Source organism: Heptranchias perlo, chromosome 18 (assembly GCF_035084215.1).
Source record: "Heptranchias perlo isolate sHepPer1 chromosome 18, sHepPer1.hap1, whole genome shotgun sequence".
NCBI classification, from domain to species: domain Eukaryota; kingdom Metazoa; phylum Chordata; class Chondrichthyes; order Hexanchiformes; family Hexanchidae; genus Heptranchias; species Heptranchias perlo.
The window spans coordinates 18,079,390-18,107,179 of record NC_090342.1 but is presented as its reverse complement, the minus strand read 5'-3'; the positions used below and the strand labels follow the sequence as shown (position 1 = coordinate 18,107,179).

Genomic DNA, 27,790 nt, shown 5'->3' with positions numbered 1-27,790 from the left:
TAGCAATACAAATATAGTTTTATCATTTTGAAAAGATTAAGTAAATCGTTTAATTTTCATCAGGATCTGGTCATTTATTTCAGAAATTCAAAACACATCATCTTACATCTTTACTTGGCATTACAGTATGCAAAAATCATTGGAATGTTTATAAAACTGAAATGTGGTGAATTAACTAAGATTGGAATAGTGCAAGATTTCCTTTGAATTTAAAATATGATTTGGTAAAATACATTTTCAAAATCCACATGCAACCTTTTCATTGTGTTTTACTACAAGAATTCTGCAAAAATACTGTAATTTATTGCCAGTGCATTTAGGTATTTAGCTTGTTACTCAATTATATTATGAATGTTGTTGTTTACAGTTTTAATTGGGTGTCACAGTCCTTATACATTATTAAAATAGAGTGTAGTATGTTACAATCAGAGCACACAATAAACTATGGTGCAGTACAATTTTATGAGAAAGCATTACTACATTTCATGATGTTACAAGCTCAACAAGGCAACATTACAATTGGTTCTGGCCAAAAGTAATGTATTATTCATATTGAAAGGTAAAATAAATGATTTCTGGTAGATATGCTCAGCTGTTTCTCATTTAAATCACATTTCTTTTCTTGATGTACTTGAACAGATACACTCCCATGATGAACTGCAATATCTAGGGGGAGACAAACAGTTTAGACAATAGCTAACCAAACACCAGATTTAATTTAAGTAGAACTTTTGGATTTTTGTAAAATTTCAAAAATTCTTTTATTCCCTTTGCGCAGTTTCTAATGGAGCCTAGAAATGATTATTGGTGATGTTAGCAGATGACTGGTTAACATGCGCATATGACATTGCTTTGTCAACTATTTTAGGTGTTCATCCATTTGAAATAAACAACATAACACATGGGTTAAAGCAGCCAACAGAGGAATATCATACCAATGCATTAAGTTTGTCAGCTAATATCAGCAACAGTAATTTATAGACTCCTAACTATTTGAGGTTTTCTGTCACACACCAGTAGCCCACTGAGTGGGTTGGTGTTTGTCTTAAGTCCGCTGTGCTGCACAGTATCACTCCACTGTGTTGGAGGGATACTGTGTAGCACAGCGGACTTAAGACACTGTGGTGACCTGCCTCAGTATTGACAGGTTTGAATAAGGTAAGTAAATGGGGTAGGGGTAAATTTACATCTTCAGCACTCTCCAGATCATTAGTGGATAGAAAATCATGGGGGAGAAGCACTGAAGATCAAAATTTACCCCAGTGCACACCAGCTTACATTCACCCCCTCCACAGGCATAAGTGGCTAAGAAAATAATTCATTACATGAAACAAATGCAGTGCCAGAACATTCATCTCTGTGGTGCATGTCTGTGCCTGAATGTAATTTAACCTGAGCCTCTTTTTACATAGTGCATTCAAAATATTTTAACAAGTAATCAGACACAGACGTGTCATGGATTTTTGCTTCTATTCTACATTCTGGCCCATTCTAGATCAAATTAAATAAGATCAGCTTTCACTTAAATGTCATTTTCCAAGATCAAAATGCATTCCTTTTCACCAAACATGGGGGAAGAATTGTTATGGTCACTGTGTAGTGGGATATCATAAATGCATTAAAGAAGATTACCTGTAGTTGGTATTTCTAGCAAAATCGTTCCTTTTGAATATTATACCTACATGAGGAACTAAGCTCCTGTATGCTACCGCCAATCATTTAAAAAAAAAGACAACTGTGATGAGGCTCACATCAGCAGTGAGTGCTGACTGCAACAGCCAATTCATCTGTCCCTCTTATATTCATCCTTCTGGTCCTCTCTCCATGAATAAGTGAACAAATAGACTCCTCTCAATAAGTGAGTGGAGAAATAGACTTTTTGCATCCATTACACTATATTCATAGAACTGATAAGTAAGCCAATTCTCTCACTCTCTAGTCCTTTCTCCATAAACTACTAAGGGAACAGACCTCTTCTGTCCTTCACAATGAACCCACTGAAACCAAATAAAATAGAACACCATTCTCCACAATGTTCAATTAACTGGCTAGCACACATTCACTCCTTGACTGCATCTTCTTCCACAATAGGGACCATCACAGCTGAGCCTGAACCTGTCTTCATCTGACATCCATAGATGTGCCATCTGAGTAGGGATGCTGATGGCAATCAGGAATGGGAAACATATCTAATTTTTCTCTTCCCTAGCCTTGGGATGTTGCAGCCAATTGAGGGCCTCCATTGCTGCCTCAGCTGACATCAGCTAACTCAGCACAGACAAGGGATCGAAACATGAGGCATTCTCGGTCTGTATGGGTTAATGCCATACTGTATGCTGCATTTATCTACTGAGTTACTGGGGGTAATACAAAAAGTTGTTTTGTTATTAAATATTCCTGCTCAAAACTAGCTGAAGACGCTCAATACACTACCACAAGCATAAGCAGTCCATCAGCACTTTTACTGAGTTTGTCAAACACAACTAACTGTAGAACCAAATAAATTTATTGACACTTGTTATTACTTGTTATTGAACAGAAGTGAGTTTTTAGTTACTTGACATTTGTAATGATGTCATCACAGTATAGACCAGAAACAAGGGAAGTGATGTTGGAAACTGAGTGGCGGAGAGAGAGTTTAGGTAGGACTTATCTAACTTATTCTCGTGTCAGAACTCAAGTGTTTCCTTTAGTAAATTGGACAACATGTTAATACTTTATTGAGAGGAACTTATAATTATATTAACTTAAGCACAGATCCAGACAAAGAACATTTGAATTCAAAATTATTTAATTTACCTGTATTAGGAGGAGAGCAACAGCAGTTCCAAGAACTGTAAAAATGTTGTTATCAAGCCACTCTTTTATGTCTGTTTTACAGCCCTGTAAGGTATCATTTATATAATTTTAAACAATCAATCCAACCTTAAAATGACAGATACAAAAAAAAATTGAAAACTACCATCTAACAAGCAGAAAATGAAATACTTCATGTTTGCCGTCTTGATTAATTTGCTCCCCACATGGCTGCTTCCCATTTCTTGGCTGTGCTTGCATGGATGGTGGCCAGGTACTTCCTTATAATGAGGGAGGAAAATCAGAGCACTGGCACCCTGGGTAGCTCCCATGTACTCCCTCTCCCAATCGGAGGTTTGGGAATCTGCCTGTCCCTTAGCCAAGAAATGGTGTATGACCTGACTGCACCTACAGAAAGACTGGTTTTAATCTGCCCGGCTGACTCAATACATTAATATTAGACTTCTAGCTTTAACAGAAAACAATGTTGGTGTATTAGGAAGTGTTTGTACTGAGACGCAACCGGACCCAAGAAAACTTTGCTGCGGGAGGTTTCTTATCATTTAAAGGACAATGTTGCCATAAAGAAAGAACTTGCATTTTCATGACCTCAGGATGTCCCAAAGCGTTTTACAGCCAATGAAGTACATATGTTGGAACACGCTTTGTCATATTTGCATACAGGGAACGAAGTAATGGTGACATCACATCATAAATAAAATCTGCATTATAAATTAATTTTAGAGTAGTTTGAATAAAAACTAAGATGTAAATCCGAAAAACATGTCATAGAGGTTTGTATTGCAACAAATAGAGCAGTGACACAATATAAATTTCTCAGTGTAGTCAACATAATTTCCAACCGCAGAACTTTCAGAGCAGGGTATTCTTGGCAGTTCTAGTGCAAGTGATAGTTAAATTAAAAAAAACAGGAGGTCTGAATATGCAACAGTTACATTCCACTGCATTCACAGAATTGTCTTTCTTCATTTGGCATGTCTTTACTATTCAATTCTTTACCTGTTCACCCCATACGGGAATTCCAAAATCACCCCTGAACACTAACTTGCCTTAGTGTGGAGTCACCCTCAAAAAGAAGGTATAATAAAGATTTTAGAGTTGACAGTTGTAATCTTGCAGATTTTTTTTAGTAAAATACTTACTTGCCAATATGGTAAATCAGGTGTACAAGTTTGTTGTTTTCATAGATGCATACCATTTGTTGCCTTGGGTGACAACAAATAGGCCAGGATTTTCCTCCTCCCATCAGAGGAGGGGTGGGGCAGGACTTCCGTCTGCCACTCTGACCCTGCCGTGATTCTGACTCATTTTCCTGGGTTGGGGGTCTTTACCTCTGCAAGGCAAGCTCCCGGCACGATACCCACAACCAAGAGGGAGCCCACCACTGTCAAGGAGGAAGAAACAGCAGTCCTCCAACGCAACATGAAAAGGGGACAAGTTTAAAGGGAGAATAAGAGTCCAAGGAGTTGGAAAGTGTTTTAGACCTTGGACTGGTCTATATATAATGGCCCAGATTTTGCTGTCAAAATAACGGTGAGGCTAATGGCACTCGCCATTAATTATGTGCAAATGGTACAGCAACTTCAGGCGAGGGGCAGATGCGCGGCTAAACTCAAATATCCAAAAGTTGCTGTCTGAGTTGTGCCATTCCACAGTTAGCTTCGCGAAAATGGCATCTTGCTGTCTGATTCAGCATTGAAATGCATTGAATGGCGTGAAGTTGCTGCATTTGTGCGGTAGATACAAACTAAACTCGCCCCAGAAAGTTAAGTCTTGTCCATTCCAGCCTGAGTACCTTTTTAACGATGTGATAATTGTTAATTACTGCCAATCAACCTCTCTGGCACTGAAAATTAACTAATACAAGTGCAGAGTTTCAATGCTTCAGGTATTAATTGTTGTCGGAGATTTTAAAAATGTCACATTTAAAATTTAAAACTTTTTTTACTTTTTCTTTCTGTTTCTTTTTCCACTCTCTTTTAATCCAATCTTTCTTTCCCTCCCTTTATTTCTCTTCCTGTACCTGTTTTGACATTGAATTCACCCACTCTAATTTATACTTCCTTCTCAGTCCTTGCGCTGTTAATTTCACAATCCTTTAATCTGATTGGTTAAGGAGATACCCAGTTGCTTGCCCTGTTCACTCAGGTCCCTCGCTGTGATGTTATCAGCTCGCTTTCTGGGGCGAGTTTAATTCGTATTTCGCACAAATGCAGCAACTTCACGCCATTCAATGTATTTCAATGGTGAGGCAGACAGCAAGATGCCGTTGTCGCAAATCTAATGGCGGAGTGGCGCAACTCAGACAGCAACTTTTGGATATTTGACCTTAATCGCGCATCTGCCCTCGCCTGAAGTTGCTGTACCATTGTTAGATGCCCTGCTGCAGCAAAATCTGGCTCATTATGATATTATATTCTGACATCATATTTAAAATGTGTAAACATTTCATTTTTCACCATGGTTGATATTTATAGAAAAATTGAAACTGTTTTCGTACCTTACCTGTGGGTATATGTAGCTGCTCTCTGTGACAGGACAGAAGGAAGTAAAATCAGCTACAGTGTAATTGGTACATGAGCAAGGCAGAATCTTAGTAGATAAAATCAGTTCATTCTGTTCCCAATCTGTGGAATTGTAGTATCCACAACATTGAAACTAGGACACAAAACAAATAACATTTGCAAAGAGTTAGCAACCACTTTGTATTTATTTTACTACTAGACCTCCTGTAGTGTTGCTTGCTGTGCGTTGTATGATTTCTAAGAATAGGGGTATTATGCAAAATGGTATTACCGAGAACACTGACTTGTCAGCATTGGGGGTGGCTCCAGGATCTGACAGCACTGGGATGGAATCTCAGGGTGTAGCTGTACTTTGAGGTGGGCTTCCAGGGTCTGGGAGCACTTGGGGACAGTTATGGGATGCGGCAACGCTGGGGATGTGGTCTCGGGGTTTGTCCCTTTGACTGAGGGGGAGTCATGGGTTCTCGGAGTGGGGAATGGAGGAAGTCTGAGGAGAGAGATACTGTGATCCAGCAGGACTTGGGAGGAGGTTTTGAAGCATTGCGGGTTGTTGAGATATGGCAGCATTGGGGGTAAACAGAGCCTAAACCCAAAACTGCTGTTGGTCCCCTTCGAACATCAGGCCCTTACCCCTGTAATTTACAGGTGGGCCTTTTAATAGGCAAGTAACTCGCCCTCCTAAAATAGGTAGGCGGCTGTTTAAATATGCAAATCAGAGCCCTATGCCGGTTGGATTAGAAAAATCTCTCTCCCAGTGAATCCAAGGAAATTGAGTTTACAGGCAACCAGAGTCAGAGCTCAGCGCAAGTAGGCCTTCAGGTAGGAGGGGAAAACGATGAGAAGGATCCCTGAGGAAGAGAGCAAGTCTGAAAGAAGAAAGAGCACGCAGAGAACCCTGAGTGCAGCCATAGAACTTGAACTTTGAGGGGCCTGGAGCCAAAGGAAAAGAAGGCAGTCTGAATAGTCCTCCCCAGAACTTGGTCAAGCTTAACAAGTGCTGACAAGTAAGGCTGGTCACCACATCAGAATAGAAGGGACAATTTGTGTGCTTGAAACTTGCAGGTACAAAATGGGGCATGGAAAAAATGGTGCTCAGTAGAGAGTTGCTTTACTTTGAATAATATTGTAAGGATGTATGATATGCAGTGGATGTACGCTATATTGTAATATGTTGTGAGCATGACCTGCTACTCTAATGCACATCAAGGGGGCTCAGACTTGCTTGCGGACTGCCTGTTAATAAAATGTTTGTTCTGTAACATTCCCATTACATGATTCTTCAAGGTAATCAGGAATGGTAATAGCTATGGCAAAGGGAGTGAACCTGTAGGTTAGAACATTTTAATTATTGTTGTTTGTGTGTTTGGTTTTTGTAAACTTACTTCTTTCTGTATGACATCCAAAAGGTTCAATTTCAAGCTGTCATTGCTGTAATGTTTAATGACCTCAATGGTTTTCTCATCCATCACAGATACAACCTGTTAAAATTAAATATATTTGGATTGAACTTTCTTTCAAAGGTCAGCAACACAACAGAGCTGCTGCTGAGTGAAAGAGACAGAAGACAATATCTTTGTTGTTGCACAAACAGACTCTGAGACAGTGACCATTCACTGCTAGCAATTAAATCAATAACACAACAACATATACAGTGAGTCAACCACTGACATTGTGGTTCTGCCTGTCAGTTCTGTATTAATGTACTGAACATCAGGGGCTCGATTTTAAAAGAGTGGCGGGCTGGCAACAGTTGGGTCAATGGGCGCGCAGCAAACCCGAATAATAAAAACTTACCATTCCCCACTCGATCGCAACTTAATTGGTGGCCCTTAACCTTGTTTTCAGGTTTGCCGTCCGAAAGCTGCACAGAGGCCGGACTGTGGACCCGCATGACAGGCTGTCAGCTGGAGCATCTGGCTTTAAAGGGCCATTGCTCCAGTGGATAAGTGAGTACACTTACTGATTTCCTGCATTCCTTGTCGCACATCACCCCCACCCCGGACCTCCAACTCATTCTGCACTGCCAAGACTACTCCATCACATCACTCCTCACACCCACTTAAGGTTCATCCTCAACTTACCTTCACTTCCTGAGCACTTCCTCACCTCCCCATTTGTGACCCCACCACTACCACTCACCCCAATCCTGATCCAATGTGATGTCTCTGTCTCATACTCACCCTTTGATACATCTCTTTCACGGTCAGCCTCCCCAAACCAATGCTGACCACATCACCATCACACGTCTGTACTTTCTCCCCTTCTAGGAGAAGAGAGCGCAAAATGCTCGTGAGTGGGCGAGGGCTGGATGGGGGCCACAACAAATAGTGGTCCTCACAGAGGTGGAGGAGGAGGCCCTGGAGATCAGCCGCAACCTCAAGTGCCTCTCCGTCGGGGACAGCGAAACTGGAACACCACAAACATCTGGTGACACAACTTTAACATTCATTACACACAACATGAATTGATGTTAACAATGATTGGTATGTTGAACACCTCAGTATGCTCATCACAACATGACACATCTGCGATGATGCTTAATATTGCCGTCTGTTCTCTTCCAGGCCCTTCAATGACCGAAGTGACGTTAGAGGGTGATTCCTTAGAGGAGCTCCCGGTCTCTGAGGGCGCACCGTCACATCTTAGCGAGCCATCCACCAGCGCAGACACTGGCACCTCGGTGGGTCCTTGTAGCCATTTAGTTGGGTTGGCACCTGGTGAGTCACCACACACAAGTGAGCACAAGCAGGCACTGGTGGCAGGGGCAGCTGTGGAGAGTCTGCGTCGGTGGGCGCACTCCTCTCCAGGCTCTGTTCAGCTGGACACAGATGCTGAACCCTGGGGGCCATCCTTTAAAAGGAGAATGATTGAGGGACAGCAGCACATTTGCGAGGTTATGGAACAGGTGCCACGCACACTCTTCACAATAGCGCAGAGGATGGAGGAGTCCAATTCCTGCATTAGTGAAATGGTGGCACAGGTACGTGAGGGAATCTCTGAGATAGTGTCACAGGGACGTGAGGAACTGTCTGAGATAGTGTCGCACGTAACTGTTGAAATGTCTGAGATAGAGTTGCAGGTAAGTGCAGGAATGTCTGCGATGGAGAGAAGGCTAGGCTCCATTGAGCTTCAAGCACGGCTCACAAATGAGTCCATTCAGGCCCTGACAATGACCGTTCGGACTCATGGTGAACAACATTCTGCCGCCTTAAATAGGCAGACAGAAACTTCACAACTGGACTTCCAAGGCATCATAAATGTCCTCCAAACTGTTCTCCTGCAGGGTGGTAGGAGTGATGTGGGCCTGGTCCAGGAAAGGGATGATGGCAAAAGGGGACATGGAAGTGGGGACGCCATTCAAAGTGCTCCCACATCTCACCTGTTGCCCCCCTCTCAACCAGTACCCACAATGCTGCCTTCACTCCAGGTGGCCGAGTCAGCCCCTGCACAGGTGCAGGTGGAGCAGTCTTTGGAGGGGCCCTCACGGCCTCCAAAACCCAGTTGGCATAATCTGAAAGCACCTAAGCAGTCCGGTCATGGTCATGAGCAACCTGCACTACCTCTGCTGCAGCCATGGGGGATGCACCACGTAGAAGCGGTAGGAAGAGAAAAGCTAAGGATTTGTGATCACAAAGGGTACGCACAAGGATGTCTGACAGACTGTCATGTTTTGCATTTATATTTGGTTCATGTTAAAGTCACATTAAATGTTACCATTCTCACCACTACTGCCACGTCTTGCCCATTCTCCCCTTGACTGGCTTTGGTGATAATGCCCTTTCATGTGCTTCACCATGAACGGCGACACTTGATGCCACCAAGTGGGTCACTTTACAATGGGTGTATGTATAGTTGCTGGACTCTTTTATGCGGGGGGGGGCTGGGGGGTGGCTGATGTTGGCGCTGGTCTTTCCAGGTGGAGTGAGGACTGGACACTTCTCACTCTCTGATCTTACGAGAACCGTTCACATATAAGTGAATGAGTGACACCCTGGCCTCACGAGTAGCCAGGTGAGCTGCTGCTCTGCCCATGGGTTTGTCTTCCTCCTCCTCCTCCTCCTCCTGCTGCTGCTGCTCCTGCTCCTCCTCAATGTGGATGGTGGATGAGGGCATGGGGCCTCATCAATCGGTACCCTCTCTGTTGCGCCATGTTGTGCAGGACACAACACTCTACTATTACGCGACCCACTCTTGCTGGTTCATATTGAAGCACTCCCCCAGAACGATCGAGGCACCAAAATCGCATTTTGAGCACCCATTCGCATGTTCAATAATAGACCTGGTGGCGATGTGGCTGTTGTTGTATCAATGCTGTTCCTCGCTGATGGGGTTCCTCAGAGGTGCCATGAGCCATGTGTGCAGGGGCTATCCCATGTCCCCGAGGAGCCAGCCCTTAAGGCTGTTCAGTGTGTGGAAGAGGCCCAGGATGTTGGATTCCCTCAGAATGAACGAATCATGGCAGCTGCCAGGGAATCTGATGCACAAATGAAGAAATCTTTTGTGGTGGTCACAAAAAGCTGAGCTTTGATGGAGTGATACCCCTTCCTGTTGATGAACAGTCCTGGCTCATGTGGAGGTGCGCGGATTGCTATATTTGTGCAATCGATTGCACCCTGTACATGTGGGAAGCCAGCCAGAGTGGAATCCCACTGCCCTCTCTGTCTGGCTGACGTCATCCATGGGGAAGTTGACATATTGTGAGGCCCTGCGAAACAAACCGGATCATTCACCACTACATCCGAGGACGAGCAACATCACCATCTCTCAGTCTTCTGCACACAAGTGCATAAGGCAGGTGTCCTGCCTTATGCACTTGTGTGCAGAAGACTGAGAGACCCCGGTGATGTCACTGGTGGCACCCTGGAATGATCCGGAAGCGAAGAATTTGAGGGCAGTGGTAACTTTAACAGCAACGGGTAATGAGATGCCGCTAGGCCCAGCCGGGAGCAGCTCGTCATGAAGGAGGCTGCAGATGTCTGCGACCACCTGGCAACTCACTTTCAGTCTCCATATGCACCGCTCCTCAGAGAGGTCTAGGAAGCTGAGCCTTGGTCTGTAGAACCTCTGGCGAGGGTGGTGCCTCCTGCGATGTCGCTCCCTCTGTTGTTCCCCTCTGTGCTCTTGTGCAGGTGCCTGTGGCGCAGCACTGTGTAGAGCTGCAAGTGGCGGAAGTGCACGCCGTGCCTGGTGAGGATGGTGATGTTCCTCGTCCTCGGATGTACTGGTGAATGCAGCCATCGCGCCCCCCCATCCTGGTGGTGTCAGTTGGAGGGGTTCTGGAAAGTTGGTAAATATGTGTAAACAGAACAATTCTGAGTGGAAATCAAGAATTTTCAGTCTAAACACAAAGAACTTGCAGCCAAATGTTTGTCTGAGAGAACTGAGTGCCCTGCTGCAATAACTCACCTTTTATCCCCATCTGTCAAACAGGGATTTAAATGGCCAAATGGCTGCCGGCTGAAACACGACTCCTTCACCACGGCATGTTTCACACAGCACGGGAAACACGCTGAGGCAGCGTTGAAATCGCTTGCCTTCACTCTTAATTAGATTTATGTACATTTCAAGTACTTTAAGTACTTAAATTACTGCTTTAAATATCATCCCACTGGCTTTAATTGCCAGCCGGACTTCCGGCTTCGGGAATGGCGCGCATATCCAGATGACTCTGGGTCGTGTGCGTTTTTAGGCTTGTTGGAGCCAGGATTTCTGCCCACTACTGGAAATCCCGATTTTCTTCACCCCCCTCCCAACGCACCCGCACATTCATTTTAAAATCGAGCCCCAGGTGTTTCTTAACACAAAACACTGACTCACAAGAAGGTTTCTGAAAGGCATTACAAACTGGCAATTAATTTCTTATGTACATGATATAATGACATCAGTACAGTCAAGAACAATCTTTTTACTCCATTTAAAGCACTTATGATTAATTCACTGAAGAAAAAGTAACAGCCCACTGAGACGTCACTTAGTGTTTTTGCCATATGTTGCGGGGGGGAGGGCGGGTGAAGAGAAAGCAGTACACCCACACGGAAGAGTACTTAGTGCAATGGTGACTCATGAATAGCTCTGTTGTGGCACATACGCATTAGGAGTCATTCTAATTATACAATTGAATATGGAGAAAATGAGAAAGTGCCATAAAACTGCATCAACTGGTTCAGATAATGTTACAAACAGGGTGAAGTTTGGATGGTTTTTAAGTTCACTATGGTTTTGAGACACACTGGAACTTCAGGTTTTGTTACATCCATCCTGTGCCACTGTTCCTACTTTTGCATTCCACTATTGAGGCTCCTGGCTGTCATTTGGGTTAAGACTGCCACCAGCCTCTTTGCTAAACAGTGTCTGTAAATGTTGCATAGCAGGAATGGAGCATTTGCAACATTAAAATAACACACATTTTTAAAATAATCATGTGATGGAAGAGGGGATTTGAATGGGAAACAATACATGCCCTATTCAGAAACCAGTAGATGAAGTAATTCTTTTTTTAAATACTGAACAGAACTGTATTTAAAATACATGTCTCTGAAAGTTTATAATTTAAAAAATCTTGTTCCTGTGAAATTAATCATTATTTCAATATATAGGACTTGCATATCTGGTATATGATAACATCAATATTAAACACAAATGAGTGGCATCATAATGCTGGAGAGATGTAGCAATGACTGAAGATAATTTTCCCATATTTAATATTAGTGTTTTCACTCACTTTACTGTATAAAGTTCTGTTTTTTCACTGTTGCATTAAACACTTAACAATGCGGATAGATGAGTTCTAGCATTTTGCTGGGGATGTATTGTGAGTTAGAGGCAGTTTATGTGAACTGGAACAGGCAAAGATCATGACAACACAGAGTATCATCAGAACGTTTATTACTGATTATCTTCTTGTGCATAAACTCTGAATATAGCTTATTTAAAAAGCTCCAATTTATTATACAACAACAAACTGAAGCTTAAGATCAACCATCTTCACTTTGATTAAATCCATTTATTAACTTATAATAATCCTATAAATTAATTATAGATTGGGATTAGATGATAACAGCAAAATGTATACTTACCTTATCATATTGAAAAAATACAGCCAATCCAATAGTAAGTTGAACAATGAATATAAGGATCAGAAATAATAAGTACTGAAAATAAAAAGCAATAAATGAGTGAACACCTCTGACAGCATTTCCTAACCTGTTGAACTATTTGATGCCATATTAGAGAGGGGGTAAATTTGTCTTTGTGCAATGGTGTAAAATGGGTGATAGTGAATCAGCAGCCCATTTTACAAATCTCCCGATTTTTATTTCCACTGAAGTCAATAAAAGTGGAAATAAAAATCGGGAGAGATGTAGAAGGTGCTGCCGATTCGCTATCACCCATTTTACACTTTTGCACAAAGTCAAAATTACCTCCAGAAAAAGAGAGAAATCTCTACCTCCCCTCCGACTTGAGAAACTCTCCCAGACCCCCCTACGACTTTCCTGACTCCTTGCCTGGTGGTCTCCGAGATACCCGATCTTTGTAGGCCCAAAGCCAGCGAACTGCTCTGCTTGCCCATTTTGGGCAGGCTGCTGGCTGTTAATGAGGCCCGGCTGTTAAAATGGACCAGGCCTCACCAGGCCTGTCGGCTTTCCGCCCGGGAGATAAAATACCCCCTAAAATCTGGTAATGTGTAAGCTAGTGCCAGGAAAAATGACAATGAAAGCTGCCAATTGGTTTGCTGATGTCCTTCAGTGAAGGGAACCAGCCACCCCTACCCAATATACTCTTTCTGTGACTCCAGTCCCACACTAGTGATTGACTCTTAATACCCTCTGAAGTGGCCAAGCAAACATTCAGTTGTAAACACAATTACTACTCAAGAAGAGGGCCCATCTGCAATAAATGTGGCATTCCTGAGAACAAAAAAAATTAAAACAATGCTGAGGCAATCATATATGGCATGGCGTGAATATAGCGGAGATTTTACCCCAGTGGTAATTGTTTTGGTACAAGGGGCCAAACATGTGGACCTATCAAATTATTCATTATTGTTATCATTTATTCTTAATATATACTTTAGTTAAATAAAATAATGCATGCCAATATAAATGTGCATCATAAAAGTTTAAACTAACAATAACCACCATGGGAAAGATTTTAATTTAGTTCATATGGACACAATGTAAATAAAAAATTGAATTCTCATTCTTGGGGAAGTAAACCAAAGATTTAATAGGCAATCATATCATTGTTATTTATCCAAGGGTGATCTAATATTTCTTCAATAACAGTTTATAAGACCAATAATGGAAAATAATGAAAATTGCATCTCCTATTGTCAGACATAATATTAATGCAATATTTACAGAAGCATGTTGTTATAAAATAGAGTCTATACAGAATGTTATTGTTTCATACAGAATGCCATTGATGCCAGGAAGTTTTAATGTGCACAAAACTTACCAGAATAATCAAGCATTTCACTTCTTTTATACTTCCTATACATCCCACCAAGCACACTACGATAACAGCGATACCAATCGCAAGGAAACAGTAGGCAGCAATCTTTAAGACATTATCTTTATCATCTGTAGTGACTGAATAGTTGAGAAAGCAATTAGTACAGAAACTCTTAAAATGCTCTTTCATGTTTGTCCAACATGTGTCAAACTTTGCATTGAAAACAAAGCTTATCATTGTGCATTAAATTGATAAATTAAAGCTATAAGTACAATAGTAATCATATATTATCATTCATAAATTTCAAATGACCTAGTCTTTCCAAACTGCAGCTTTTCAGGTTCACATTCATATCAGAATAGCAAAATTAGAACAATTTTACACATAAAATGGCAGCATTGACTATTCACATGATAGGAATTTCCAATGTGATCATACCAACTGATTGATAACACTAACAGAAGGGATTATTTTGATAACAATTATTATCTGGTTACATAATACAGGCAGAGACACAAATATACTTGCACTGTGGAGCACTAATCCTATTTTTTCTTACCTCAGTTACATTTAATAATTGTTGTTTATTAGTAAAATGCAGAGCACATTTTGTTGTGACACAAATCTTATATAATTTGATATGTTGTTAGAATGGTATATTACTGCACAATGTAGAACTGGTTCTCTACTATTCTAGACATCAGGGGCCTATATCAGGAGCAGATATAAAGTCTGTGATATGATACCTCATATGTGGTTTAACATTTGCAATAAAATGATTGTTTGGAACTGCTCCAAAAGTTCAGAATATATTTGCATGGGTTAGTTGTGAGTTGAGGAATGAACGATTAATAGATTTCAACGGTATAAGTGGAGCTACAATAGAATAAACTTCCACAGAAGTAAATGGGGAAAATGCAGGTTTTTTAAAATGTTAAACAAAATAAGTATACTGCTAAGCAGAATAACCTATTTGCTAATCTAAATATACACATTTTCTTCTCATTGCGTGAATTTAAATTGTCAGTCCTTTTTATGCCACATGTGTGGAATGAAATTTGGACTGGGATTCTCTTCCCAGCGGCAGTGTACCAGCTGGGCAGGAGTTCTGCCTGTCCCCCCAATACATTCAGAAGAGTAACCCAATTTCCTGGATCAATAGGTCACCCCGCCTGAATTTTCTCTCATTCTCTTCCTTGATCTTGCCCAATTTCAGGTGGAATCACAGAGAGTCCAGCCCTTGGTGTCTAATATTCAGTGGCTTATTTTTAACCCAGAATAATGCTAATGACGTCAATATATACCCATGACAAGTATTACTTAGTGAGTATGAATTAGTTTATTTTATTATTGACAGCATGCACTTTGGAATGATGAGATCCAGAAAATAATCTCTTTAGGTGCATGATATTTCACCACTCCCCATTGGTAATTATATACATACACGGCCATAAGCCAAGTTGTATTTGATGTATGGGTAAATGTATTGCACTTAATCTCAGTGAATTGTTTTGTAGTATGTAAAAAAATTGTTAGTGTCACACAAGAAGCTCTTTAAAGTTTTCAATCTCTTATTCTGCATTATCATTTCCCCCAATATCTCCTTAGTGTACAGTAACAAAAAGTACTCACACAGTGTGCTAATAAAACTGTTCTCATCGCATAAGATCCAAATGCCACATCCTAAAATGATTGCTCCAATAATCTGAAAGAATGTACATATTGGAACATGTTAAATCAAATACAGTAGGAGAAGCTTTGTGATTTATAATTTGGGGCCTTACATAGTGACGTGGCTGCACTTATAAAGTAAAATCATCTTTTGTCTGGTAGAAATTACTTTCCACTTGAAAGAACTTAGCTACTTGGAGCTGCTTTTTTTAAAAAATATTTTTTCTTCCTTCCTCTATTATTTTTCATTAGTTTACTCCCCTCTCCTACTAGAGAAAAATAGCTGCGGTCATAGATGAATTGAGTTATCTACTAACTAAGTGGGTAAAAGAGCCACTTTCATCTGGAGGAGGAAAGATATTTACTAAGGTAGTCCAGCGCTGCCTTTTGATACAGTGCACAAAGCAAAATGATTTATTAGATTTAGAATTTATTAACAAATTGGAAATGGTCGGTAAATATGAAGTGAAGGATCATTTAAGTACAAGCAATCATAATATTTTATTTGACATGTTGATGAGGATTACCAACAGGAATTTTAGGATTCAAGCGCTGAACTTCGGAAGAGCATTTTTTTTAACATGAGGGAGGAACTATAAAAGATTTGTTTGGAGATTAGAGACTGAAACTACAGAGAAATGGTTTATTTTCAGAGACATTTAAGGGTCCAGATGAAATCCATGCCACTTCGAAGCCATTAGATAATATCTCTACATGTCAAAATGACTTAGTAGATAAATAAAAGAATAAAGCAAAAGCAGAAGGAACTTTACACAATATAATCGGGGAATGAAGGAAATTAAGTTAATTAAGGCAGCTAACAGAGGGCTACTGAGAAGAAGAGTGGAAGTTAGCAAAACAAACTGTGATGGTCGTAAAAGAGGCCAGAAAGAAAAGTTTTTGCTGTGCTCATACCAGCTCAAAAGGGAAAAACTGGTAGACTGGTTACAGATGCTAGACTTTGTGAATGTTACCAAATTATTCAGTACCATCATCCAAATGGATGATGCCTGATCCTACAAGTAAGTTGACTGGGACATTGGGCAATGTATAAAGTAGATTAATAATGGTGGAGGAAATGTAAAACATAAGTCATTGAAAGCAGATAAGCACCAAGATGGAATCTGGTCATACATCAAGAGATCATTGAGGAACCAATTAAAGAAGTACAGGCAACTTGGCAAATATATTTAGGAGCTCACTGAGACTTGGGGAGATACCCAAGGACTGGAAGGTGGCCAATATTCCTATAGTATCAGTACTTGATAAATGCTTACTATCAAGATTCGCATATGAACAACGTTTATGGAGCCATACTTTAGCAAGCAATCAACACCTTCAGGGAGAAAAATGAGCAAGAACATTAAAAACCAAAGAATTTGGAAGTGGTAATTGACTAACCTTTAATATTGTGTGGTGTGTGAGGTCCCCTATGCTCGCTGGCCCACGTTGGCTCATGGCCTGGCAACGCCTCAATTTTAAAATTCTCATTCTTGTTTTTAAATCCCTCCATGCTCTCACCCTTCCCTATCTCTGTAACTTCCTCCAGCCCTACAAGCCTCTGAGATCTCTGCACTCCACCAATTCTGGCCTCTTGCGCATCCCCGATTTTCATTGCTCCACCATTTTCTGTTGCCTAGGCTCTAAGCTCTGGAATTCCCTCCCTAAACCTCCCCACCTCTCTACCTCTCTCTATCCTTTAAGACGCTTCTTAAAACCATGCTCTTTGACCAAACTTTTGGTCACCTGTCCTAATATTTCCTTATGTGGATCGGTGTCAAATTTTGTTTGATAACGCTCCTGTAAAGTGCCTTGGGACATTTTACAATGTTATAGATGCTATATAAATACAAGTTGTTACTGTTGTTGTTGACTAATAACACAAATAGAATGTTAAGGTGCATCATCAGAGACATGGGGCATGATTTTAACCCCGAAAAACAGGTGGTTGGGGACATGGGGGGCAGTAAAAATGTTAAAAGTTCGGAGCGGGAATGAGTCCCGGCTCCAACGCGCCGAAAAATGAGTTTCACCCAGACGCACCTGGGTGCGTGCGGGCGCTTCTGAAACCCGGAAGTCCCGCCGGCAATTAAAACCAGCAGGATGATATTTAAAGGGGGAATTAACATCGTTGAAGTACTTAAATCAATTAAATTTGTGGAGATTGAGGCAGAGAAATGATTTTAACTCTGCCTGAACGTGTCTCCCGTGGCCTCTGAAACACGCCATGGAAACAGAGGTGAGTTACAGCCGGCAGCCGCTTAGATATTTAAACCAGTGATTGATAAATGGGGATTAAAGGTGAGTCTTTTGCAGCAGGGCAAGCAGGTCTCTCAGACAAATATTTGGCTGGGAGTTCTTAGTGTTTAGACTCAGATTTCTTTGCTCACACTCAGAATTCTTCTGTACAGACATACGTGCCTACATTTTGGACCCCCTCAAACTAACACCATCAGGACGTATTCAGCAGTACATCTGAGGAGGAGGAACATCACCCTCCACACCAGGCACGATATGCAGTTCTGGGTGTTGCAGCTCCACAAGACAGAGGTGCAAGAGAGGGGAACAACGGAGGGCCTGATGTCACAGGAGGCACCACCCTCATGAGAGGATCTACAGGCAGAGGCTGAGCTTCCTGGACCTCTCTGAGGGGCAGTGCCAACAAAGGCTAAGATTGAGTGGCTAGGTAGTCACAGGCATCTGCATGCTGCTTCATGCAGAGCTGCTCCTGACTGGGCCTGGTGGCGATGCATTGCCCATTGCTTCAACCTGGTGCCATCAATTTCTTTGTCTTCAGATCCTTCCAGGGTGCCACCGGTGACATCACCAGGATCTCTCAGTCGTCTGCCCATAAGTGTTTATGACAGATCATGGATGGCTTGATTGTCAGGGCTACGTCAACTTCCCCATCGACGACATCAGCCAGACTGAGAGGGCAGTGGGTTTCCACTCTCTGGCTGGCTTCCCACAGGTACAGGGCACAAGTGATTGCACACATGTAGCAATCTGAACACCTCCACATGAGCCAGGAATGTTCAACAACAGAAAAGGATAGCACTCTATCAATGCGCAGCTGGTTTGCGACTATTGGAAGAGGTTTCTGCAGGTGTGTGCCAGATTCCCGGGCAGCTGCCATGATTCCTTTATTCTACGCGAATCTAACATCCCGGCCCCCTTCCACGCACAAGACACACTTAAGGGATGGCTCCTTGGAGACAAAGGATACTCCCTACAGACGTGGCTCATGACACCAGAGAGGCACAGAAGCGTTACAACGTCACAGGAGGTCTGTCATAGAGCAAGCCATAGGAATGCTGAAGTTGCACTTCCAGTGCCTGAATCGATCTGGGGGAGCCCTTCAGTACCCACTGGTGAATGCAGAGTAATAGTTGTGTGTTGTGTCCTGCACAACATCACTCAACAGAGAGGGTTACCGAATGAGGTCCCGTGCGCTCTACAAGCAGCCGCACCTGCCATCCAGCTTGAAGAAGAAGACGGGGAGGAAGAGAAGGATGAGGATGAGGAGGATGACGATGGGCGAACCATCAGTAGAGCAGCATCTCACCTGGCTCCTCGTCATGCCAGGGAGTCACTCATCTTTGATAGATTCTCACAGGAAGATCTGCAAAGTGACTACAGCCAAGTACTCTGACCACCTGTAAGGACCACCACAACCATAACCACCTCCCCCCCCCAACTCCAGGTTGCACAAAACAGTCATACAACGACACGTGCACTCATTGCAAATGCACCCAATGGGTGGCATCATGTCTCACCGTTCATGAGCAACCACACGGAAGAACTCTTTCACAAAAGGGACTCAAGAATGGTCAAGACATGGCAGTGGTGGTGAGACTCATAACATTTAGTATGAAGTCAACATAAACTAAATATAAATGAAAAACATGACAATCTGTTTGACACCATTGTTCATACCCTTGGTGATTACAAAACCTTCAACTTCCTCTTCCTACCGCTTCTATGTGGTGTATCCCCTTTGGCTGCAGCAGAGGTAGTGGCAGGTTGCTCAGATTCATGACTGGTCTGCTTAGATCCTTTCAGCCTATGACCTCTGAGTTTAGGAGCTCATGAGGGCCCCTCCAAAGATTGCTCTACCTGCACCTTTGCAGGAGCAGACTCGGCCAACTGGAGAGGAGGCAGCATTGCGGGTACCGGTGGAGTGGCGGGGGGGACAACGGGTGGGACGTGGGCGCGCTTTGAGTGCCATCCCCATTTCCATGTCCCCTTTCGCCATTATCCCTCTCCTGGGCCAGGGCCACATCACTCCTACCACTCTGCTGGACAACAGTTTGGAGGACATGTGTGCTGCCTTGTAAGGCCGTTGCTCGCATATTTGTCTGCCTGTCTAAGGCAGCAGAATATAGTTCGCTCTGAGTCTGCATGGCCATTGTCAGGGCCTGAATGGACTCATTTGTGAAACGTGCTTGAAGTTCAATGAAGGCTGCCATTCTCTCCATTGCAGACATTGCCGCACTTACCTGCACTGCCAATCCACTAGCGATGGAGTTGGACTCCTCCATCCTCTCCGCTATTGCATGGCACTTTTTCAACTCCCTCGCAAAGTTGCTCCTGTATCTCTATCATTCTCCTTTTCAAGGATGGCCCCCGGGGTTCATCATCTGTGCCAAGCTGAGCAGAGCTTGGAGAAGAGTGTGCCCACCGACACCTACTCTCCACCACTGCTCCTGCCACCAGTTTCTGCATGTGCTCACTTGTGTTTGTTGATTCACCAGGTGACAACCCAACTACCTCTCTAATAGGACCCACTGAGGTGTAAGTATCTGCACTGGTGAATGGCTCACTAAGATGTGATGGTGCGCCCTCAGATGCAGGGAGCTCCTCTGAGGAATCGCCCTCGACCACGTCTTCAGTCCATGACGCCCCTGGACGAGAACATACAGCAATAATCATCGCAGATGTAATGTTGCGATGAGCATTCTGAAATGTCAATCATTGATAACATAAATCCATGTCGTGTGTGAGGGATGTTCAAGTTCTGTCACCAGACGTTTGCAGGATGCCAGTCTCGGCATTCCCGACGGCCAGGCACTCCACCGTCCTGCTTATCTGCAATGCCCACTCCTCCGCCTCTGTGAGGGCCACGATTTGTGGAGGCCCCCCCTCCAGTCCTCACTCTCTCCCTTGCATTTTGCGCTCTCTTTTCCTACAAGGGGAGAAGGTACAGACGTGTGAGTGAGTGAGGGTGATGTGGTCACCCGATGGCTGCATTGCTTTGGGTCAGGATGACATTGAAGCAGGTGCATCAGAGGGTGACTATCAGACAGATTGATCACTTTGCATCAGGATGGGGTGAGTGGGAGAGGTGGGTGCACAAATTGGAGGGTGAAGAAGTGCACAGAAAGCGAACTTGACACTGAGCCTTAAGTGGGTGTGAGGAGTGATGTGATGCAGTAGGCTTCGCAGGGCACTGTGAGGGGGGTCAATTTTCACCACAGAATGCAGGTCAATCAGTACTGTACTCACTTTTCCTGACCTGGTTAGGTCATTAAATCTCTTTCGGCATTGCAGCCACGACCGGGGCACCGTGCTGCTTCTGCTGACCTGGTCTGTCACCTCCAGCCATGCCTTCTTTGTGACAGCGCAGGTTTCTTCCTCCTGTCTGGTGGATAAAGCACCTCCCACCAGTTTCTCACTATGCCCAGCAATGTCTCCAGGATGGCATCGGAGAACCTAGGTGCAGGTTTGGCTCTGGAACGTTGCATAGTGATTGTAGCCTCCTTTCTCCTTCAAATTGCCTTGTTGGAGTGGCCCTTTAAATCGTCAGCTTTAAATGCGGGTTCTCAGTCTGCCCGCTGTGCAGCTTGAGGATGCGAAACCTAGAAGTTGAGTTGAGTGGCTTCAATTTAGTCGCGATGGCTCGGGAAACCGAACAATTTTTTTCTTTGGGTTTTCCTCCCGATTATTAACCCTCCCGCTGAGATCTCGCCTCCTAGTTAAAATTTAGGCCATGGAGTATAAGATTAAGGACTTGGTATTATCTCTGAACACATTAGTGAGAACACATAACTTCAACTCCAAATTGAACATGAATTCTAATTTAGTTGCAATACCTCCAACTTCTGATTGACTCCGGCATCACTGATTTATGGGACAGAGCAAATTATAATTATTTTTTCTCATTCACAAATTGCCTTTGGCCCCCACTATTAATTCTGTTTCCTCGCTACTGACTCCATCCACCTTTCCCTTCATCAGGTTGACCAGACTGTGTGAAACTAAGGTGACCTGTTTGAACCAGAGCTGAGCTTCAAGCCCTACATCTTATCCATCACCAAGACTGATTATTTCTTCCTTCAGCAATATTGCCCACCTCCAGCCTTACCTCAGCCCCACCAGTGCTGAAATACTTTTACACACTTTGGTCACCTCTGGACAGTTTCTCCATTCTCCAGCCACCCACCCTTCCCTTCATAAACTCAACCGTAAGCTCCCTTGGTCCTATTTTCATGAATTCTCTCCTATTGCTCCTCTGCCTCTCTATTCCTCTGTCCACTTTCTCAAAGCCTATTTTTGCAATTAAGCTTTCAGTCAATTCTCTTAACTCTCCTACCATGGTTCAGCATCCATTTCTTTATATATTTATTATTCCCACCTCTGCATCTGTGAAGCACATTGGCACATTTCTTAAAGGTGCCAAATAAATGCTCGTGTTTTTTGTCATTATGTTCTTATTTTTCAAATGGAACAAGTGAAGTTCAATTTATGTAAATCCTATCTAAAGGGAGCATTGTGTGTGACATCATAAGAATGTACTGTTTGCCTGGCGGTTCTTCTCCTCAACACATTTTTCCCAAATGTTTTTTCCATGAAGACAATGTATTTTTAAACAATTTTCACAATCACCAGTAATCTATAATGTTTCAAAGAACTTGTCTGCAGATACCCTCTGAGGCTGTGAATGCATATAAATAATATACTTACAAGAAAGATGCCATTAAAAAGGTTCAGGAAGTATTTGAGGACTTGTATCTTCGTTTCACTTTTCATTTTCCTTACTATTTGTATTTTGTAGGTTTTCAAAGTTTCCCTGTAAGTAATCATAAGAACATAGCAACAAAGGAACTTGAATAGGTCATTTAGTCCCTCAAGTCTATTCTGCCATTCAATTAGATGATGGCTGATCTGTACCTTAACTCCGCTTTTGTTCTATATCCCTCAATACCCTTACCTAATACAAATCTATCAATAACAGGTGAAACGGGGTTAGAGAAGAAGGGATAATTGGACCAGGGCACACACATATAATTCAATCCCCATTTTAAAGTCATTGGCCCTGAAATTCCAATGGTGCCATTGCACCACCAAAAGTGAGGGGCAGCACTTCTGCCCACCTTGAAGTCCTAGTCCTTACACCATTCTAAATTGTAGGGTCTGGTAACTAGCATATGGAGAGAAATGTAGGTTGTTTTAAAACCACACAACACCTCACATACGTCGAGGGTGGAGGTTTGGGAAACTGTAGAGGCAGGAGTTAGATCCCAAAAGGACCCTGAATGGCTAGCAAAGGATGGTGTGGGGGGGGGGGGGAATTGAATGGAAAATGGAGCTGGGAGTGGCATAGACCTGGTGCAGCAGCAGGAGATAAAACCTGCTACTGCTTAAAGGGCATATGGTAGTACTGGAGGAAGTGGGCAACCAAGGCAAAAATGATGGCAGCTAGATTGAATAATCGAGTGCCGAACTTCAGGGACTCAGATTTGAACGACCGCCTGAAGGAGATATGGGGCAGAAGAGAATGTTTGGAGTCAGGGGGCCAGAGATTGGTTAAAAATATGGTATGCATTTTGTTGAAGGAGGTGGTTGTGGCAATGAAAACCACCTGCTTGACCCCCAGGACTTTGTTGTGCTGCTGGAAGAAGCTTAATGACTTCACCAGAACAGCCAAGGGTAGCTCCCTGCTCCCTCTTTGCAGTCTCTTCATATGTGTGGCAATCCTGAATTCATTACTCTCATGGTGCTTTGGGACAGTACTCTGAACCTCTGTTCCCTTATCCTATTCTGTGTCACTTCCTACCCACAAATGCATCTTCCCTCACAGTTTGCCGTGCATGAGCCAGCCTCCTTAACACATCACACCTGTTCTTTTTTCATTTTTGCCCCTCAGATAACCTGATGTGTCACAATGTTGTAACAAAAGACTCTGCCCAACCTTCACTGCAAGTCACATCTTCTTCTCTTCTCTCTCAGATAGACACCAGGAATCTGGTGGTCCTCCCAACAATAGACCACTGACCCCTCATGAAGAAGAAGCCTTAGGGATCCCAGGGAACCATGCTGTTGGGGATGGAGAAGTAGGAGGGCCGGTGGTAGCTGTAGGTTTATCTGGAACATCTGCAACTTGCCTGTATGATTGTTTGGAAGCATAAACACACCAGCAAGAAACGAGATCAGGCAGTTTCTACAAAGAAACTGCTATTGTAACATGTAACATAACATCTCTTCATTTTTTTTCGAGATAACCCAAAGCAAGAGGAGGAGGAAGAAAGAGGCAAGCAGCTTTCACTTCTCCTCAACCAGCCACATCCTCACCCATGCCATCATTCACCCTTTCTCTCTACCACCAGCCCAAAGAATTCCACTCAGGGGATACACATTGTTTTGATGTGGATTTTTCACTGGGTGAAACACAACATATGAGGGCACCAGATGAGTCAGAGGTGAAAGTGGGATCTGACAATAGAGAGGCTCTGCAAAAGTCAGTGCCTAGCTCCAGAGCTTGCAGACTTAGTTCGGGTATTCTGCTCTAAAAAGGATACTGGATGAGCATCACACTCACATGGAGGCACTGAGGACCATATTGAAGGACCTGAGACAGATGGTAGGGGTCACAGCAGAACCCAATGCCCAATGCCATTCTCAGTGCCAATATCTAAGAAGGATTAAACACAATTTAGCAATATCTGGAGAAAGTGGCAGCATCTATTCTTCCCTGACAAAGAGACCTCCAGACCAATCAGTGCATCCAACGTGAATGTCTTGACCACTGGCCTTCGGGGGTTTATAGCCTGTTTTGCTTCCGAGAGATTTGTGATGCAACCTCTCAGGTTCTGCAGGATCTAACTCATACCATCAGGTCTACCCTCCCGTTAATTAGTGTATCTAGGACTCACCACTAGTGGTGTGGTTACAATCTGCCTTCATAATGTTGTCCTCTCTCCCGATGACAGCTCATGTGATTTTTCCAGCTGGCCCTCTCTGATACCTGTTCATGTAGATATCAGGATATAGGTCCAGACTGCGCACGCATCTGAAGTGGCGAAGCAGCCTGCTGAAGAGTATCCCCGGGAGTGAGAGGCCCTGAGACGAGGGCATCTTTGATGCCAAGTGCTCATAATACTCCAGCAAAGCCAAACACCACTTGCATCTCTGGTCCTCAGGTCACACCTTGATGCAGTACCAGGATAGCTTTCAGAGCAACACAGAGAGGTACTAGTGGCAGTTTGCAAAATCCTTTTTTTAGCAGCACTTATGAGAAAAGATTTTTCTAATCACTCTAGTCAAGGCTAACATTTAAGACAAAGACTGTGGACGATCAAAGCCTGTAAACTCAACCACTTCCTGGTCTGATGTCATGCCGGTAACGTATCCCTTTTTTCTACAGGCTTAAATCGAGTGCAATTCTGGTGTAAATGGTGGCATTTCTCATACAGCAGGTTTTGCTCTCATTATTATGTAATTTGGATACATGCCCCACTTTGGGGTGGGCACATCTTCTGCCGACACCCAGTTCCACTGGAATTTAGTGTGTATTTTAGAACAGCTGTAACTCTAGTGTATCTGGCTTGCTGCCTGTATTCAATCCCCAATGACATAACTACAACAATTTACCCTGGAAAATCACAGAATTGCAGGCCCATATGTTCTGTCCTTATTTTTATGTAAGACTTTGATTTTATATTATTATTTATAGTTAAAAACTGCTGTGGGAAGCAGAGAAGTAGAGTTGGTTGGAGCATTGAAATTTCTTTCTAGTACAGGCTGAGGAGCTGGATGTGGAAAACTGAGGCAGTACAGTGCCACCACTGGTTGGAAGGTGTAATTACAGTTGATAAGTTTACATAGGCAGCTTCCATTATAAATGTGGACATAGGAGTTCATAATGGACAAAGTTTACACAGGAAGTAAGGTTTTATAGACAAAAAGAATGTGCAGATGTAAAATTCTTAATAAATTATACATGTTGTATAAACTCATAGGTTGGGAATTTCCTCAGAGTTACTTCTGCTCTGCCTACATAACTTCCCTGGAGGTATGGCAGGAACTCCGTTTATGTGTGCAAATGGGGTTTCTGCTACACTTCTGGCAAAGTTATGATGGCGGAGTGAGAGCAGCTCCAAGAAAATTTCCAGCCATGATCTGCCAGAAAGAGGTTAAAAGAATCAATAAAACATTTTATTGAACAGATAGGTGAATCAAAGTTAAAGGAAGAGGAAGTACAAAAAATATTGATATACTGTGCTGAGGTTTTTAGATTTTTAAAATACAGTTCTGGCAATCTTTTCGACTTTTTTTTATTCCATTTGATTCTTGCATTTTTTCACACGTATATTTTTCAGCAGAGAGCATCCTTTAAATCAACATCAAGGTATGCATAAGTCTAGATATTAGCATAGTGGGAGGATTTGGATTGAAGTACCACATGACCCCAGTTAAACAGTGGATGGCTGCTTCTGGTGATATCTATGCATAAATTATTTGTAGACTCCTCAAATCTACACTATTGTGGTAGAGGTACTTACTTGGAAATCAAACCTGTTTTTCGCATGGGTAATTTTTGTTTTGGATTTTAGCAAGTTTATTGGTTAAATAGTTTACTCCTGTTCCTATGTTTAGATACACATAAAAATTGCTTTGGTACATTGAACTTCTACCACTACTGAAAAAAAACCATTACAAATTTCAAAACTGACTGGATTACAAATACACATTTGAAGCTGCATGTTGTTTCTGAAACCTTGAACAAGTTAGGAATAAAATTCTTTTGAAGTATGGCACCATTATCTTCAAAGTCAATGTTACCAGAAAGGTTTGAAACACGCTCAAAAAATGTACCTAATTACAGTAAAATAACTGACTGTTGATACTCAAAATAGTTACGGCTTTAGTTAAGCTTTTTTCAAGCCCAATCAGTTTCACTTCCAAGATAAAAATGATAAAATAAAATGAAACACACTTACCCAATGCTCTTCAGTTAATCTTAATCCACTGTGGTTAAAAGAAACCAATACGCTTCTCTTTAGAAAACCGTACTAATAGTCTTTTACTGTTCTACTTTATCATTTGCGTTTCTCGATCTGAAATATCAGTTTCCTTTACACAACCTAAAGAGACACAATAAATATCCCCTACTTTAAAGTTCAAGAATCCAAAGTACAGGCTTGGTTCTTGAATGCAGATCCAAATTAGTTAGATGATTATTCATTAACTTTTATTACACCTTTAACCATATTCATGAAAAAATAAAGTTCATGAAAAGCTATTCAAAACTAGCTTGTTTGCAGCATGGCTGTGACAAAACTGAATAACAGAGACCAGCCCATAAAGTGGGGATGGGGTGGGGGATTTCTGATTTAAATTAACCTCCTCAAGTTGGCAAGTTACTGCCCCTCAATTTCCACATGTTATATTGAGAATGAGTTCCAACTGTTCACTTGCATTCTGCATTTTAAGGAAATACAGAATGGACCCACAACTTTTGAGTTTATTTTTTACCATGCCGATACATTAAGTGAAGGATTACAATTATGAAACTATCAATGATTGTAAACAAATACACTTAGGAATCCTGTATTAACTCTTTATAAAGTCGCAACTTCGCATATTTCATGACCAGTTTGCACTCTTAAGATGCACATTTTTTTGGTTTAGGAACCTCATTTCATGGAACAATGTGTTTTACAATATTATACATTAATTCTAACATGCGCTTAGCAATACACCAAGCACAAAAGCAGCGTATTATGGTATCACAATAGGACAATTATATAAATAAATAAATCTACTCTCTGCATAGTCTAAAACATCCACTATTATTTTCTGAAGTGAAGGGAGACTTTACAAAAATGTTTCCTTTGCAGTTTTTAATTTTTGTAGAAATTAATTTCTCCATATTCTCTAGTCACCTCAGAGATTCCATCTGATGCAACATGAACCCCCCTCTCTGTTCCTGCACCCCCTTTAAAATTGTACCATTTCTTTTACATTGCCTCTCTTCATTCTTCCTACCAAAATGCATCATTTCACACTTCTCTGCATTAAATTTAATTTGCCATGTGTCTGCC

The 27,790-nt window shown here is 42.3% G+C and overlaps 1 protein-coding gene across 1 annotated transcript; it reads right to left on the bottom strand.

Annotated features, from left to right (window-relative positions):
• Window positions 1-48: 48 nt before the first annotated feature.
• On the bottom strand, window positions 49-26,872 carry LOC137334958 (CD82 antigen-like). The gene is made up of 9 exons (XM_068000052.1): window positions 26,687-26,872; window positions 22,431-22,536; window positions 15,429-15,501; window positions 13,800-13,933; window positions 12,419-12,493; window positions 6,725-6,820; window positions 5,323-5,475; window positions 2,800-2,883; window positions 49-666 (listed from the first exon to the last, which is right to left on the bottom strand). The coding sequence occupies exons 2-9, from the start codon at window positions 22,494-22,496 to the stop codon at window positions 604-606; spliced, it is 744 nt and encodes a 247-aa protein (XP_067856153.1). The 5' UTR covers window positions 22,497-22,536; window positions 26,687-26,872; the 3' UTR covers window positions 49-603.
• Between the last annotated feature and the right edge of the window lie 918 nt (window positions 26,873-27,790).